The 14516-nt window shown below is 36.6% G+C and overlaps 1 protein-coding gene across 2 annotated transcripts in view; it reads right to left on the bottom strand.

Annotated features, from left to right (window-relative positions):
- Nucleotides 1–14250, bottom strand: part of THRB (thyroid hormone receptor, beta) — a 46751-nt gene extending 32501 nt beyond the window's left edge. The window contains exon 1 of one of the 2 annotated variants that reach the window (XM_010584357.1): nt 14185–14250. In XM_010584357.1, the coding sequence (XP_010582659.1) occupies nt 14185–14191 (7 nt within the window). In that variant the 5' untranslated portion in view covers nt 14192–14250. Of the gene's footprint in view, nt 1–952; nt 999–14184 lie in introns of those variants that run through there. The other variant, XM_010584356.1, reaches the window with a different exon arrangement.
- Between the last annotated feature and the right edge of the window lie 266 nt (nt 14251–14516).

Genomic DNA, 14516 nt, shown 5'->3' with positions numbered 1-14516 from the left:
GAGCAACTAAATCTAAAGAAATCAGGTACTTAAACCAGTTTAACTTTTTCATGAGGTGATATCCTGCCTGACATTGTAATCTTTCTTCCTGGAGTGACGCAAGACTTAAGTAAAAGAAAACAACTTGTAGTCCCTCCTTCCCAATATGCAGTAATTATTTTTTAGGCAAAGAACAATGAAGAACTATCTATCCCAGTATAAAAAAGAATAAAAATAACTTAAGCACTAAATTTGTGCTAATACCTAAGCAACTGTGATTCTTTCAAGGAATTCCTTCAATGCTGCACTGATGTGAACAAAAAAGCTACCTGAAAGAAAATGGCTAATTCTCCTGACTACTGAGGCAAAGAATATTCATAACAAGAAGTTCCATTTATTTGAGTTCTGTATGTGCACTTACTGAGGCTCTGGGGATGGTTAATAATAAGAAAGAAGAAAAGGCAAACAACACAGTCACAGGTGAGAGATGAACACCCTGGAAGCAGTAAAAGAATGCTTTCATTTGCCTTTGCATTTTTAATGTATCAAGGATATGCTTTATTTAAGAAGGCCAAGTTCAGAGAAGATTTTTTGATCAGCTTATCAAGACCGTAAAAGAGAGAGACAAATTTTTAAAGGGCTAAAGGAATAGATATTATTTTATGTTTGGTATCACACAGAAAACCCCAGTAAGTACTCATCACATTGTCATCAGGGCTCTTCACAAAGCTATTGAATTGAGTAAAAGGGAATGCTAAAAATCACAATTATCCCTCCTGGAAAAAAAAAAATTAAATTAAAAACATTGGTAATAAGAAAACGCCTCCCACATAATAATGCTTTTACCAATGGCCAAACCCCTGACCATAAACAAAGATAAAACAACCTGGTTGTTTTTTTTTTTGTTGTTGTTGTTGGTTTTTTTTTTTTTTAATACAGCATTTGCTGTGCTCTGCATAATAATGCCAGTTACCTTTACACTTTTTTTCTTCTTTTTGGTACTCCTGGGCACTTGACATGACTTGAAAGTTTGCTTTTGTATGGCCTGGCTGTAAAATTGTGCTAGTCCAAGTTGAAGCATGTCGACATTGCGAAAGCTGCTGTCCATTCCTCTGGATATCATAATTTTTGGAGTGTCTTTTCCTACACAAACGGTCTTCTGCTATGCCCACTACATTCCATTTCTGATTTCTGTCAGGAAGGTGAATCAGTCTGTCCCATGACAGGAGGCCACGTCCTGGATGTTTGGCAAATACTGCAGGGCTACAAACTGTTGGCATTGCCAAAATCTTGCTCAGGTGTGGAGTTTTGGAAAGCAAGTGGTTCCCCAGCTCTCCTGATGCCGTGGTATTCCTGTGCATCTCCACTTGACCGCACTGATACGATGCAGAGCCTTTCAGCCATGCCCATTCAGCCACCATAGTTCCCCTTCGGTACAAGTAAATATAAAATTTTCCTGTCTGTGAAGCCTGAACAAGTAGGGAGATCTATGTGGACAGGCTAACACTAGATGTAACTTTCACAACATCACAACTACAACGTGGGCCTCAGGGCAAGTTACCACCAATTTATTGCCTTGCTCATATGATCATTTGAGGTCTTGTAGGTCGAGGCTGGTCGTGAACAATTTTCAGATACTTAAAACACAAAACATCAAGGATTCAGCCTTGTTTGACTTTGCTCTTATCGTAGGCTGACCTGAGGGACACTCTGTTACCTAAGTGTGACATTCTTATGTGGGCATGCTTAGCAGTTCCGCTTTTGCTACCTACTGCCTTTCTCTAGTTGTGGTCACAGGGGAGTATCAGAGACACTAATTTTATCACAGGACTATGGACATTTGGGTCCAGGGTAGATAATAAACAATACTAAAGCTGCATGACTTGATCTAATTAGTCATAATAATTAATCAAATTTACTTATTCTTTGATACAGAAGAAACTGAGCTACCACTAGTTGATAAATCTGTAAAACTAAACATAGCCCATCTTCTATTCTTGGGTAGCAAAACTAAATGCTATAGAAAGGACACATCAGAGATGATATTCCACATTTAAAGAAATTATTTTGTTTTATATTCTATGTATAAAAATTCAAATACAAAATAGCTTTCTAACTTGCATATAGAAAATAGCAAATTCCAGACATTTGATGACTGATATCCACCGTGGTTTTAATCATAGTAAGATTCTGCTATTTTAACAGACCTAAGAGTTAATTTTACATACATTTCACTCAGTAAAGTAATTCATATACCTATTAGTAAATAAGTGCATACTAAGTCAGTAATTTCCTGACAAAAATGATTAAAAATACCTTTGGATTTCAGTTACCAGATCTATGATACTATTGCTGTTTCTGAAAGTTTTGTCTTAAGACTTCTCTAAAGTGAAACATCGCTAATATAGGACATATTCAGAAGACTTAATTACGGTTAGTATTAAATACTGTTATCCTGTGTTAATCCCTGATAGTATATATAGCTTTCCTCAATATCTTATTTAATTTTAAATGTAAACGCATACTTTTTTTCTGCTGGGAGTGTAAGCTCACCTGATATTTGCAGTGAGAAGTCCATTCCTTCTACTCACTGTATCTCAGCTGGACATGATTCAACAACATGAATTTGTGTGAGAAACTATCTGGCATCACAGACTTCAATGCATAGGGCAGGTAAGTTAACTACAGAATTTGCATTTACCTGCTTACTTCTGGCTTAATGATCTGCTCTTAGTTCAGACTTGATTTCTTAGTAAAATTAAAAACTAACTCTAAATGCAGGTCATATGGCAAGAGAATATCACTTGTAGGAGGACAATCAGATTTAAAATAGAATAGTGAAAGTAACCCAGAAAATACTAGGCAATTTAAAAAAAATTAAAAGAGCAGAATATAAAACATTTTTTCATAATTTGATCACTTTTATATCTTCTAGACTTCATAATAAATTTAAGCTCAGAGGGAGAGACTGGATTGTTCTGGTAAGACCCTCTGGGAGCTGCACTGAACTTCCCTGTAAGATCTGAACTGAACTTGGCCACTTCACTCTTCTTGGCACAGAGAGGAACTGTGCACTATAACCCACTCTTCCACTAGGCTTTGTGCAACCTCAGATAATGTACCCTTCAGTACAAGGCTACTCTCCTCTTCCTTGTCTTCCTTCATGTTCTAGTTACCTCCCTGCATGGATAATATTGCTTCTTTATATAAATGTGAGACTCAGGCATGTGCAATATGTATATAAAAAATATAGGCATTTCTACAATTCACTCATAAATAGATACTTCTATGCTTTGTCGATTTCTTGAGCAGACTACTGATCCCACACAATTCTCAACCCTATTTAAAAAAAGTCAGTTATATCCTCAGTTACTCAGTTCTTGCTATTAGTCCTGGAAATGAGATCAGTGATTCATAATCTAGGCTGTTAAATCTTGTTAGGCAAAAATTTCTGTATCTTTTTCCTAAGTCTATCTTTGATATTAAAGGTCATCTTTGCTGTCTTTTAGCCTATGAGGATTTGCTATACCTTTGATTTTAATTAAAAAACATACACTCACCACAATGGTAAAACTTTTGTTCCCCAGGGATTCAGAGAAGATGTTACACAAGGTTTACAGTTTTAACTTTACCAAGGAACTCTAAAACCCTCCTTAACTTAAAAAAATAAAATTAAAACATTTTCCAATTTCCGTGTTTGCAAAGCATCTGTGCGATTTTAAAATACAATTCTAGACACATTTAAACTATGAGAAGAAACTGATTCTATTATAGCTTCCATCATTTGGAATTTGCCCAGGCAGAGTTTACAAAGGCTAACCCAACATCAAGCAGCTTTATCATCTCTTTTCCTTTTAGTTCTCTCTGAAATTTGTCTCACTATTTGGACTCCTATGTTAGCTACAGTTTATTTAATTTCACGAGCTTCCACTTTATTTCACAAATTCCCTTCAGTCACCAGGGTCATTTTACATTCAAATTTTGCTAGACGAGGATTAAGTTGTAAGAACCTACCACTGAGGGGTCCCATATATTGTCTCCTTTTCTTATACTCCTATACTGTGGTGTAGCAGGTATGTCCTAATTTACCATTTAGCTTATTAAAATGTTAAATTAGAGTTTCACTGTAGGACAACATTATTTATTCTATTCCTTTTGTTTTAACATATCTTGCCCGAATGCCTCAAAAGCTTTTTTCTTTCTTTTTTTTTTTTTTTTGGCAACAGAGAATGCAGTTTAAATCTCCTACATCTGCTCTTGGTTTTGTCAAACCAAAACACTTGATAAAGGATGATAATGTAATTTTGTCTGAGCTCCCTAATTGTAAGAGAAGCATCCCTCTCTCTCCTTCCAGCTACTGTTAACATGGCTATAATCAAGGCAGAAAGAAGTACAGCCTACTGGGATGAATCATGACTAAAACCACAGGCCCTATTTCAGAGTAAAGAGGGACTAGTAAGAAGGGCCTTGAGCTCTTCTCATCAACGTAAGTAAAGGAATCATCAAGCAATTTCAGAGATATAAAAGCAGCACATCGTAGCAATAACGGTCATCTGAGCAGTTAACAGTTCAAAAAACTTTATCAAGTTCCCATCAGAGTGTCTTTAAAAGTAAGTTGGTTTTATAGAAGCAGAAAGGTTTTAGCAGATGAAGTGCCCATTGAGCTAAACTAATAGGACAGGTGAGGAGAATCCCTCAGAAATTGTTTATTACAGCCCAAGACAAAGACTCCTAATGGGTGATAGTAAAGGTTGGCTTGTTCTCAGATATGCAGTGTTATCTGAATGTCAGTATATAAAGGACTATAAAAACAATGGAACAATTAATTTGTTTTCCTCTCAGTTATATGCTTTTTTTCCTACTTCTCTACTAGTATCTGCCAACAGTGGTGAAGGAAGAGATACAAAAATCCTTTCCCGTCTTCAGTACATCTCAAGAAAAGGGAGTCATAACTTGTTTTTCCAGAAAGATGGGAGTGGTAGCCAGCCAGCCAGGAGGACAGCGTTTCCTGCTGGAATGAGCTGTGTACCTATTCTGAACTTTGACCCTGACAAAACCCGAGGGTGCACAGTGCAGGACCAAAAAGCACACTGAAAAGACTGCCTGTTCCCTGTGCTCACCACAACAAACCTAGAGGCACCGCACTAACTGTCCCTGCTGTGCCCTGACAGCTGCCCCCATCCTTCCTAGCTCGGGATCTGCCCTGTTACACTCAAGACTGGCATTTGTATTACCGTTATTACCATTACTGCTTTATACTGCAGTAGCTCCAGTTGAACAGCTAGATCCATTGGTGATGAAAGCTGCTGTGTGACCACACAGGCAATCAGTCCCTGCTCCTCAGAGACTACATTGCTCACACTTTTTTGGGGAGTGCAAACATTTCTTTTTCACCCTCAGCAACAGGCTATCACTTAGTTTCAAGGCAAAAGGTAAATCAACAGTTCTGGGATGTCAGAGGATTGCTGTTTTTACAGTTACTAAGACACTTCCTCTCACAACAAAAAGTTATTTTATATTCCAAAACTGCTAACAGCCTGTAAGAATTTCAACTTGCAGTCTCTGAATTGTCATTAACTTACTTGATTGCAAAACAAAAGATTGACAAAAGCAATTCTTGTATAAAGTCTTGCCTCTTCTCATATTTGAAGTTACTGAAAACAGAGCAGCAAAGGCAACAGCACTTCACTGTTTTCGTGGTTTTTTTTTTAAAAACATTTAAGTATGCAAGCATCCAAGGACACTGAAGTGGGTTGGCTTCAGAGAGATCAACTAAGGCAAATGTAATCAGGATTAGGACTGAGGGGTGCATAGTAGGCTGATCAAGCAGCCTAGCTTTGTATGAACCTGGTCCAATAACACTAGATGATTTTTACTTACTGACTTAAGAAAAAAAGAAAGCAAGCTACAATTGAATGACATCTCCTCAGAAAAACTGAAACCCGATTCATGTTTTGTACAAGCATTTTAAAGCACACAAAGTAACTATTAGTAAAAGCATGTAAAGCTTTCATGTGTGTTTGTGCTGGGAATGATAAAACTATCTGTGCCAGACAAGGCTAAGGTTTCGTTTCTTCTCACCAATGTTGCAGTCAGCTCACAGCATTTTCTTTTCTTTCCTTTATTTTGCTTCTCTCCTCCTCCCCTCTCCTTTCCCCTTTCCCTTCCTTCCCGTTTCTCCCAAATAACACCATAGCATTTTCTTCTTATTCTTCCTTGTCAAACAGGAAAACACTTCACAACTGAGTTTCTCAACTTTTAAACTAGGTTTGTGTGATCCTTGAATAAGCAGAAGGATGGAGCACAGCTAATACAGACTAGCCAGATTCTGCTTTATAAATATGCAAAACTTGCCTTCATATAATGTGCTAAATAAAACTTTTGACGACATGTGATTTCTTTCTTAAATTTTAAAATGTAAAAATGACGACTATAAGAAAAAATTGTACAATGAGACCTTTAGCAGGTGAAACTAGTGATGTCTATTGAAACCACCAGGTGGTTTTCCAGTATTTCAGAAAGACGTGTGTATGTGTATGCTTGTGGAAGTAAACAGAGCCAGGATTATTTAATGCAGGACTGCTGTACTGTTACTCGCTTTAACAGTGGCAATATTATAAAATATTTAAATATTACATTTTAGAATATGGCTTTCAATATAAATTAAATTTCAATATTTTCAAACAATCTTTTGGACAAAAATTATATCATCATGAAAGAAGAGTGCGCAGATATTCCAATAAACTTTGTAAAGAGTTTTTAATGAGTAAGAAAAGGTAACATTAAGAAACTCGCAATATACAGTGTAACAGCTTTATCCTTGTTCTTGCTGACAGATATCTTAATGAGCTCCTTAGTGTGAACCAGTGTAATTGTTTTTTAAAAACACACTGAATTTCTATTAACTATTAAAATAATACTAGACATATACTTATCTCATCAAGAACCTGGGCTTGACATTATGCTCAGATTTCTAAACATAAGAAAAAATTAATCAGAGGAAAAGAATATCCAGAAGAATGTGACAGCTCATCTGTAAGAACCAGAGGCAGGTTCCGAGCACAGAGAAGCAAATGATTCAGGTTTTGGTATGTAAAGAGCTATCTGAAACCCTCTCCTTAGAAAAATGAACAGGAGTTGTGTACCCAAATAAGGAATCTCGTGACAGCTACAGATACAATAAAAATACTGAAAGAAACGAATGACCAAAGCTATATGGGAAAAAGCAGTAAGATACTGGGATACACAGTGGACCTAGAAAGGTGACATTAACCAATAGAGTCACATAGATGCTAAATGCATTTGACCCTCTCATAATTCTGTACAACACATGGGAGGGAGTTTTTCTGAGAACAAGGTATACCTGAGCATGGCAGCACTATTCAAACCACAGGGCTCGCCTGGTTACTGTTCTCCAACAGGAGCCATAAGAGGATACCCGAGGAAGAGTAAGAACAAAGCAACCATGTATGAGAGTTCCCACCAACAGTCTCCGGATCCCCAGCTACTTATCAGGGATTGCCTGAGCCCCTGTAGCCTATCTGAACTGTAGTAATACCCAAGGTATCTCTCTTTGAAGTGCAGCCCAGTCTCTTCTTGCATATGCTTCTTGCATTCACAACACCCTTTGGCAAGGCGCTCCAGTATCTGTCTCTCTTTAATGTGCAGAACCACCTCCCTCTGTTTTAAACTAAGACTAATTTGATGCCCAACAGACAGCGATTCACCTCTCCAGCACTCATTTTGCCGACTACTGCTTGCGTGAATATGGGAATGCTAATGGTTTTTTACACTCTTCGTATTATGTTAGGTAATTCTTTTAATGCCTAGGAACCTACTAAAATAACAGTGAGAAACCAAAACACCATTTCCAGATTACATATCAAAATACCATATAATCTTTAAAAACGTGTAAGTTACATTGAAACCATTTGGGAAATCACTCAAATCACTTCCAACCACTACCATCGTTTTGTAAAATCCAGATTCTGAGTACTGCTTTCGCCATGAGCTTTCCAATTTGTTCACATGGTCTTTCCTCAACCCCACATTAGACTTTCCACCCCTCCCCACCAAGGAATGGACAATATATTTGGCCACTATTTACTAACAGCAAATCCTGAGGATATGTGCACATAATTGGAGGTCTTTATTTTTTCAAGGTGATGAAACAGTTCAAGCTATTTTAGTTCTAGAATTGCTTAAAGAGATACCCTGTATCTTGAAATAACACTTCCTGTTCAAGGATGGAGGTTTCAGCAATGGCCAGGTAAAAAAAAGAGGTACTAAAACTAGCAGTGTTGACAAATATGTAATCTGTGAAAGACAAAAAAAAAACCCAAACAAATAAAGTTTGCCCAAATAATGCAGTCAAAGGCTTCTTCAGAAAGAAAGACAAACTGGGATGTGAGGAGAGAATTCTTTAAAATTTGAAATAAACTGAAGCTTGGTACAGGTCTAAAAGATTGTCAGACACGTGATCACATACATAACAAAGCAGATCTGAAAGTCTGGCCTTCATGTTTTGTAACCTTTAAACATTTCCTTAAACATTTGTCTTCTTTTATGATAAGCACTGTAGCAAATCTGATGCTTTTAAAGAATGTCATCAGAAATGCATTTAGGGAATGTAAAAGGTATTTTGTTTATATGGCAATAACTGGAAAATGCCCGATTGGATAGTAGCTTTCCTATAGTTCATCGACGGCTTTACATTTGGCACAAAAAAATTACAGTCCTCTCCACATACAGGACTGCATATCAAGGACAAGTACTCTAAGTTCATTGTTCTGACACACAGTCATCAGAACTGAACAGCAGTCTGTGGTCAGGCTTATGAAGACCATAAAATGGCAGGCTGCAACTCCTGTGGCAAGCACAGCAAAGGGAAGTGCTTCATTTTATAGGCTAGTGCATAAGATATAGAAAAAACACACGGACATTTTGGTTTTTTTAACTAACTACTTTAAAAGGTTTTTGCCTGTGAAATTAACAAGTATGTTTTGTACTGACAACACTATGCACTCCTAACTGATGGCAGCAGTGAAACACAGTGTTACACAGTCTAAGAATGACACTCAACATTTCAAACACAGGCCTGCTCCCATCAGAAATAAATTTCAGAAAGACAAGTTAACAAAAAGTAGCACCTCTGGTTTAAATAAAATTACTATAGAAAGGGACTAAGTATACTGACAGATTATTGAAAAAAAAATAGAAAAGGAAAAAAATATCAGCATTAACATAATGAAACATACTTAAGAAAATAGCTAGCAGATGTTGCAAAGCTAAAAAAATACTTGTTTGTTTTTTCTGTTCTTTGTGAAATCTAACCAGATCCAAAATTTTTGAAAAATGTGTGTATCTTATCCGGAAAATGTAGCAGGTATCCATGAGTTGTAAATACCAAATTTAAACACCTTTAGAAACACATAATCATAAGATCTTGTTTCTCCTAAAGAAAAAAAACCACTCTTTAAAGAGTCTTTTTTTCTCCCATGATGGGAAAGAAAACCCCAACACATTATTAAAGAATTGCATAAAAAATTGAAATATTACAAAACGTTACACAGACTACCTTTTGAAACTTTTGGATTTATATAGCACTTTTTGAAAGCACTTTTTAAAACATTAAAGTTTGAAACAAAAAAGTTAAAATTAAACCAGAATGTCTGTAACCTAGAACTTACCAAGTGTGATATTTTTAACTGCATATTCAAAAATACGCTTCTAAGTAATAAGAGCCATCATGGAGTGATTCATAGCTTCATGCAAAAACATCCCACAATATAAATCTTGTTAACCTTTTGAAAATCCCCAAAAGCTCATTACAAAGCTGCTGAATCCCGGCGTAACAAAACCTTATATTAAAGTATTTACTGTCCTTCTAAAAAGTCCAATACTTAAAAGAAATAATAGCTGGATTTTATCATGGTCTGGCAGACGAGAAGTGTCAGACAGTGATGTGTATCAAATTAAATTATCCTAAGAAAATCACTGTAGAAATTCAGGAGAAATAATTTCTCAACTGATGTTACACAATAAACTGTTCTCCATCTGAATTAATGACAAGTTTACAGGGTAATGAGCATTACAGTGAAAAGACTCATGAAGAAAAAAGGTGGTACCTTTCCTATCCTATTACTTTTCCCAGTTCTTGGAAACTACATGCAACACCCTTGGAGACACTGGTTTTCAAATGGATTTGTTGCACAAAAGCTGATTAATTTTCTTCTCCAAATGAGTGACCTATTACAAGAAATGCTGCATATTAAATTCTACTTACTGAAAACATGCATTTATGACATTTAAATTATATTCCCTAATGTAAGCACTTAATTTTATTATAATTCCTATCTTGATCTAACTTTACAGTCATTACCAAATAGAACAGTGTGAATATTTTAAAGTAGAAGTACAATGTCTGAGTCGATTATGAAACTCCAAGTAAAAGCAGAGTAAAATCCTAGCCTTACTGAAGTCAGCGAAAGAGCTACTGCAGACTTCATGGACACTGCTATTACATTCTTTGCATTCAATCTTCAACTGTCATGAAGGTGAAATTAATGAGATTTACTGTATTCTACAAATACTATTTTCTGGTTTTAGAAGCCATTCTTGAATTCCTTCTTCAGTTCTCACTCCAGTAAATGAAGTAAGACTAAGATCTGTCTCAGGGCTTGTCCTGCATTTTGGGAGAAAATGTACAGAAGGAAGTCTTCAGTAATAGATTATTGCCAGTGAATAACAATTATTGCCACTGAATAGTGATGCTAAAGCCATAAGCTTCACTACAGTATTTAAACAGCAAGAATTTTTTAATGAACTATGTTACATACTGATTTATTTGAAAGTACTATCTTCTCAATGAGAAAATAATACTTTCCAACTTTTAAATTTTTCTATTCTACTGTGCCAATGAATGGCAGAAAGACTTGTAGTTATTGCTAAGATAGTACTAATTTTTAAAATGATTATTTTTTTTTTCCGAGGTATTACTTTGTGGACAGTAATTGCTGGTACCAACTGTAGAGCTGCTGATGAACTATGGGGGGAGCATCCAATCAGTCATTTTCCACTTATTTCTATTTAAAAAAAAACCCCAAACATATTTTACTTACATTCCCTAAATACATTTTTGATGTTGTTCTTTAAAAGCATGAGATCTGCTGCAGCATTTATCATAAAAGACAACGAACATTTAAAAAAATCAGTTTTCAAACCAGGAAAGCTAAACTTCAGATTTGCTTTGTTATTTATGTGTGTGATCACTCATCTGAAAACTATTTATTTTAGGCATGTACCAAGCTTCAGTTTATGAGAACAGAATGCGCCTGTCTCAGACTTAGTACTCCACTGCAAGACATATTATGTCCAGCTCTCCTTCTCCAGAAGCATCCCTTTATCTCAATGTTTGGTCATCATCTGAGTTATGTGTACATAAAACTGGTTAGGCAAGTTTTGACACTTAGAACTGGCAGAGTTGCAAAAGCATACTGACAAGCACAGTGTTTACAAAACCTATAGGTCCAGCTTTTCACTTGTCAGCTTCTAATGTCATCAAGTATCCAGTATTAGGCGTTCATTAACTCCATGTGTATCGCTGTGCGAAAAGGAAGAGTAGTTTGGACTTCATTAACTCAACATTTGCCTTTCAGTTTATCTTTCTACATGCAAAAATTGTACCAGTAGCATTCATTTTGCTTTTTATTTTTAATTTTATTCACTTTCAAGTAAGGGCTTCTACACTTCTGAAATCTTTCCATGTTACCCATAACTTTGAAGTTCCCGGAATACTTTTGGAAAACTTGAACTCTATTAAAAGCTATAAGCACATACAATTAGAGATGTGTGCCATAAAATAATTACACCAGTACGTGTTTTTAAAGCTAAGATGTCAAAATATTCAAAATATTTTTCCTATGGCAACTGCAAAATGTAGTAAAGCCTAGCTTTACTACCAAAGGCCAAATTCTACAATCTTCTGTCAGAAAAACTTCTCTAGATTGCACTAGAAACTGGAGGCTTTTGGGCAGTGCCTACAAGAGGAAAATTCTTACTGCAGGAAAAAAGTAACATATGGGCAGAGAAATTTTCTATCAAAAAAATCAGAATAATACAGCCTATTATTTTAGGCAACTGGTTTGGTTTTGGATTAGATTCTGTTCTCATATTCCAGTGACTCAGTAACAGAATCTAGGCTTTCATTTTCATTCATTAGGAAAGGGGTCCTGTCTGGCTCTGGATGGTGGTATTTATGCAGGTTTTATAGAGTTTGAAAGATTTTTATTTCATCCATGCTTCTTTTCACATTCACACTCATGTAGGGAATTTCATTCCTATAATGAGAAACAGAAAATATAAACCGCTCATAATGAAAAGTGCTGGACATCTACAGCTGTACCAACAGTCATCTTCTGCAATGAACTGTTTATTTTGCCTGGCGATTATTTTCTTTGCACATATTTGTTCTGCCCACTTCTTTCAACAGTAATGCAGAAAAGGTAGGTCCTTCCAATTAGGCTTTGTGTTTCACTGAGCTTAGCAGAGCTGCCCTGCCAGGGGGAAGTCCAGGGAGACAGGTCTGGTTAGAGTGCTAGTAGGAATTCTCCATAACCCCCCCCTCCATAGGAAGCTAAACCCCGAACAAATAAGGTAAGGATAAAGTGGGCACACTGCATTTCCTTCCCCATCTCTTGCCATCAAATAGCTCAAGCTACTAATTGATCCCTCCAAAACCACAGCAAAATCAAGCCCTGTAAGTAAAAGGTCAAAAAATACAGTTTAACATGAGACAGAAGAGAGCACAACAAAGAGCTAGAGAGACCCAGTTACATGTTAATGCTTTAAATTCTTCCAAAAGAGGTATTTGCTAAATGAAATTATAATGCCTAGAATGCCTGCAGAAGAATGCAAAAACACTTTACTGGGCCCTGCCAATGTAGCCTAAGGATACTAACTCTTTCCCAGTCCTCATGTGGTGGTGATGCTAATCCAGAGCCTGACACACCAACCAAGGGTCAGGTATTCCACTTCATTCCATGAAAAGCCTTGATGCCCTCTGCCTCCTCCACCTTATATTCATCTGTGCCTAACCTCCGCTTCAATGGACAGCAAAGAAACCATAAACCCAGAAGTAAAATGACACTTCTTTGTATATTATAAAATAATACATTTTACTATGAAAGCATGCATTTAAATAATACTGTTTCTCCCCATGATTTTTACTCTCTACCTCGTATCTAGGACCCTGAACTTAAAAGTCCAGCTTTGCTGGTGAATGCAGTTGCTACCCCTTGGCTGGTGAAAACAAAAGGATGGGAGCCTTCTAGGGGAAAGGAAAGGATATTTGATCTGCCCAGTCAGTAAAAATAAATGGTCCCTTGAGCATAACACCACAAATTCAGTCTTGTTTGTTATGATTTTCCCCATGTAGCACATGCTGCATTTTACAAACAGGCTTTTAAAAGGTCCCATTTGTGGCATTTGCCCCTTGAAATATGCATTGGCAAACAGTATCAGCAGAACATTTTCTTTTCTTATGCCATTTGATGAATACTAAAACAAATTCCGGAAGTCTGACATTCTCTGGCTTTCTATATGATCTCCACGTAGTAAGTACATCTTTTTAGATAACCCTGTTCTGGCATGAGAATATACGGGGGTTTTGACAAACCTGATTTATGTATAGCCTTCAACTGCTTTACAATTAGCAGGGATAAGATGGTTAAGTGGACTTAAAATAGTTAATTGTCACTTCAACTCTGGATCTTCATACCACCTGCAAACCTAGTCAATTATTATCTGAAGTGTACTTGGTAATCAAAATTAATTTGACTGTCTCACTTTGAACCTCAGGGGATATGTCCATGTTACAAAATAACTTAGGCCAATATACTCAGCAGAAACTGTCACTGTACTGTCAGTTTTAGCAGAAATGTTGAAGTTGGAACGTACATTTAGAACAAAACACAACTTTGCTTCTGAAGGAAAACAGAGGATGAGAGTTGGGGAAAATGGGAGGATGAGAGCAGAAGAATGTTGGGGAAGATTACTGTGTGCCCCACATCTCTATCCTCTGGGTATAGATTTCAATTCCCAGCACCAGTGCATTCAGAACTTGTTAAAGCAGTATTTTGCAGTAAATGTTTAATAATAATCACTCCAGCAAAGCAAGAAATATCGTATAGATCGTCTTATGATTACCTGACATACTGCTGGAGTTATGGATATGTAATCATTCTCATTCTTCTTCTGTCACCAGTGTCACCTGCCAAAAAAGGAAAAAAACCCCCATGTAATACATCCATAAATGCAAATTTGCAGAATACCATTAACATTTAAACAGGATGGTACATTTTGGATCTTGAATACCATGGTCCGTGTTTGATGGCATAACACATTAAATTCAATGCACGTTGCTTAACTGCATGAGGCAATGTATGCAAGTCAGGTCCAAAACCTGGTGGCCTGGAAGAGCTGTAGGTAACAGGGATTTGGAAGCAGGGTCAAAAAGCTGGTGGCTAGCAATGCAGGAA

The sequence above is a fragment of the Haliaeetus leucocephalus genome, unplaced genomic scaffold, assembly GCF_000737465.1.
Source record: "Haliaeetus leucocephalus isolate CR32 unplaced genomic scaffold, Haliaeetus_leucocephalus-4.0 Scaffold973, whole genome shotgun sequence".
Lineage (NCBI taxonomy): Eukaryota > Metazoa > Chordata > Aves > Accipitriformes > Accipitridae > Haliaeetus > Haliaeetus leucocephalus.
Note: the sequence above shows the minus strand (reverse complement) of the source record. Positions and strands in the feature narration are given on the sequence as shown.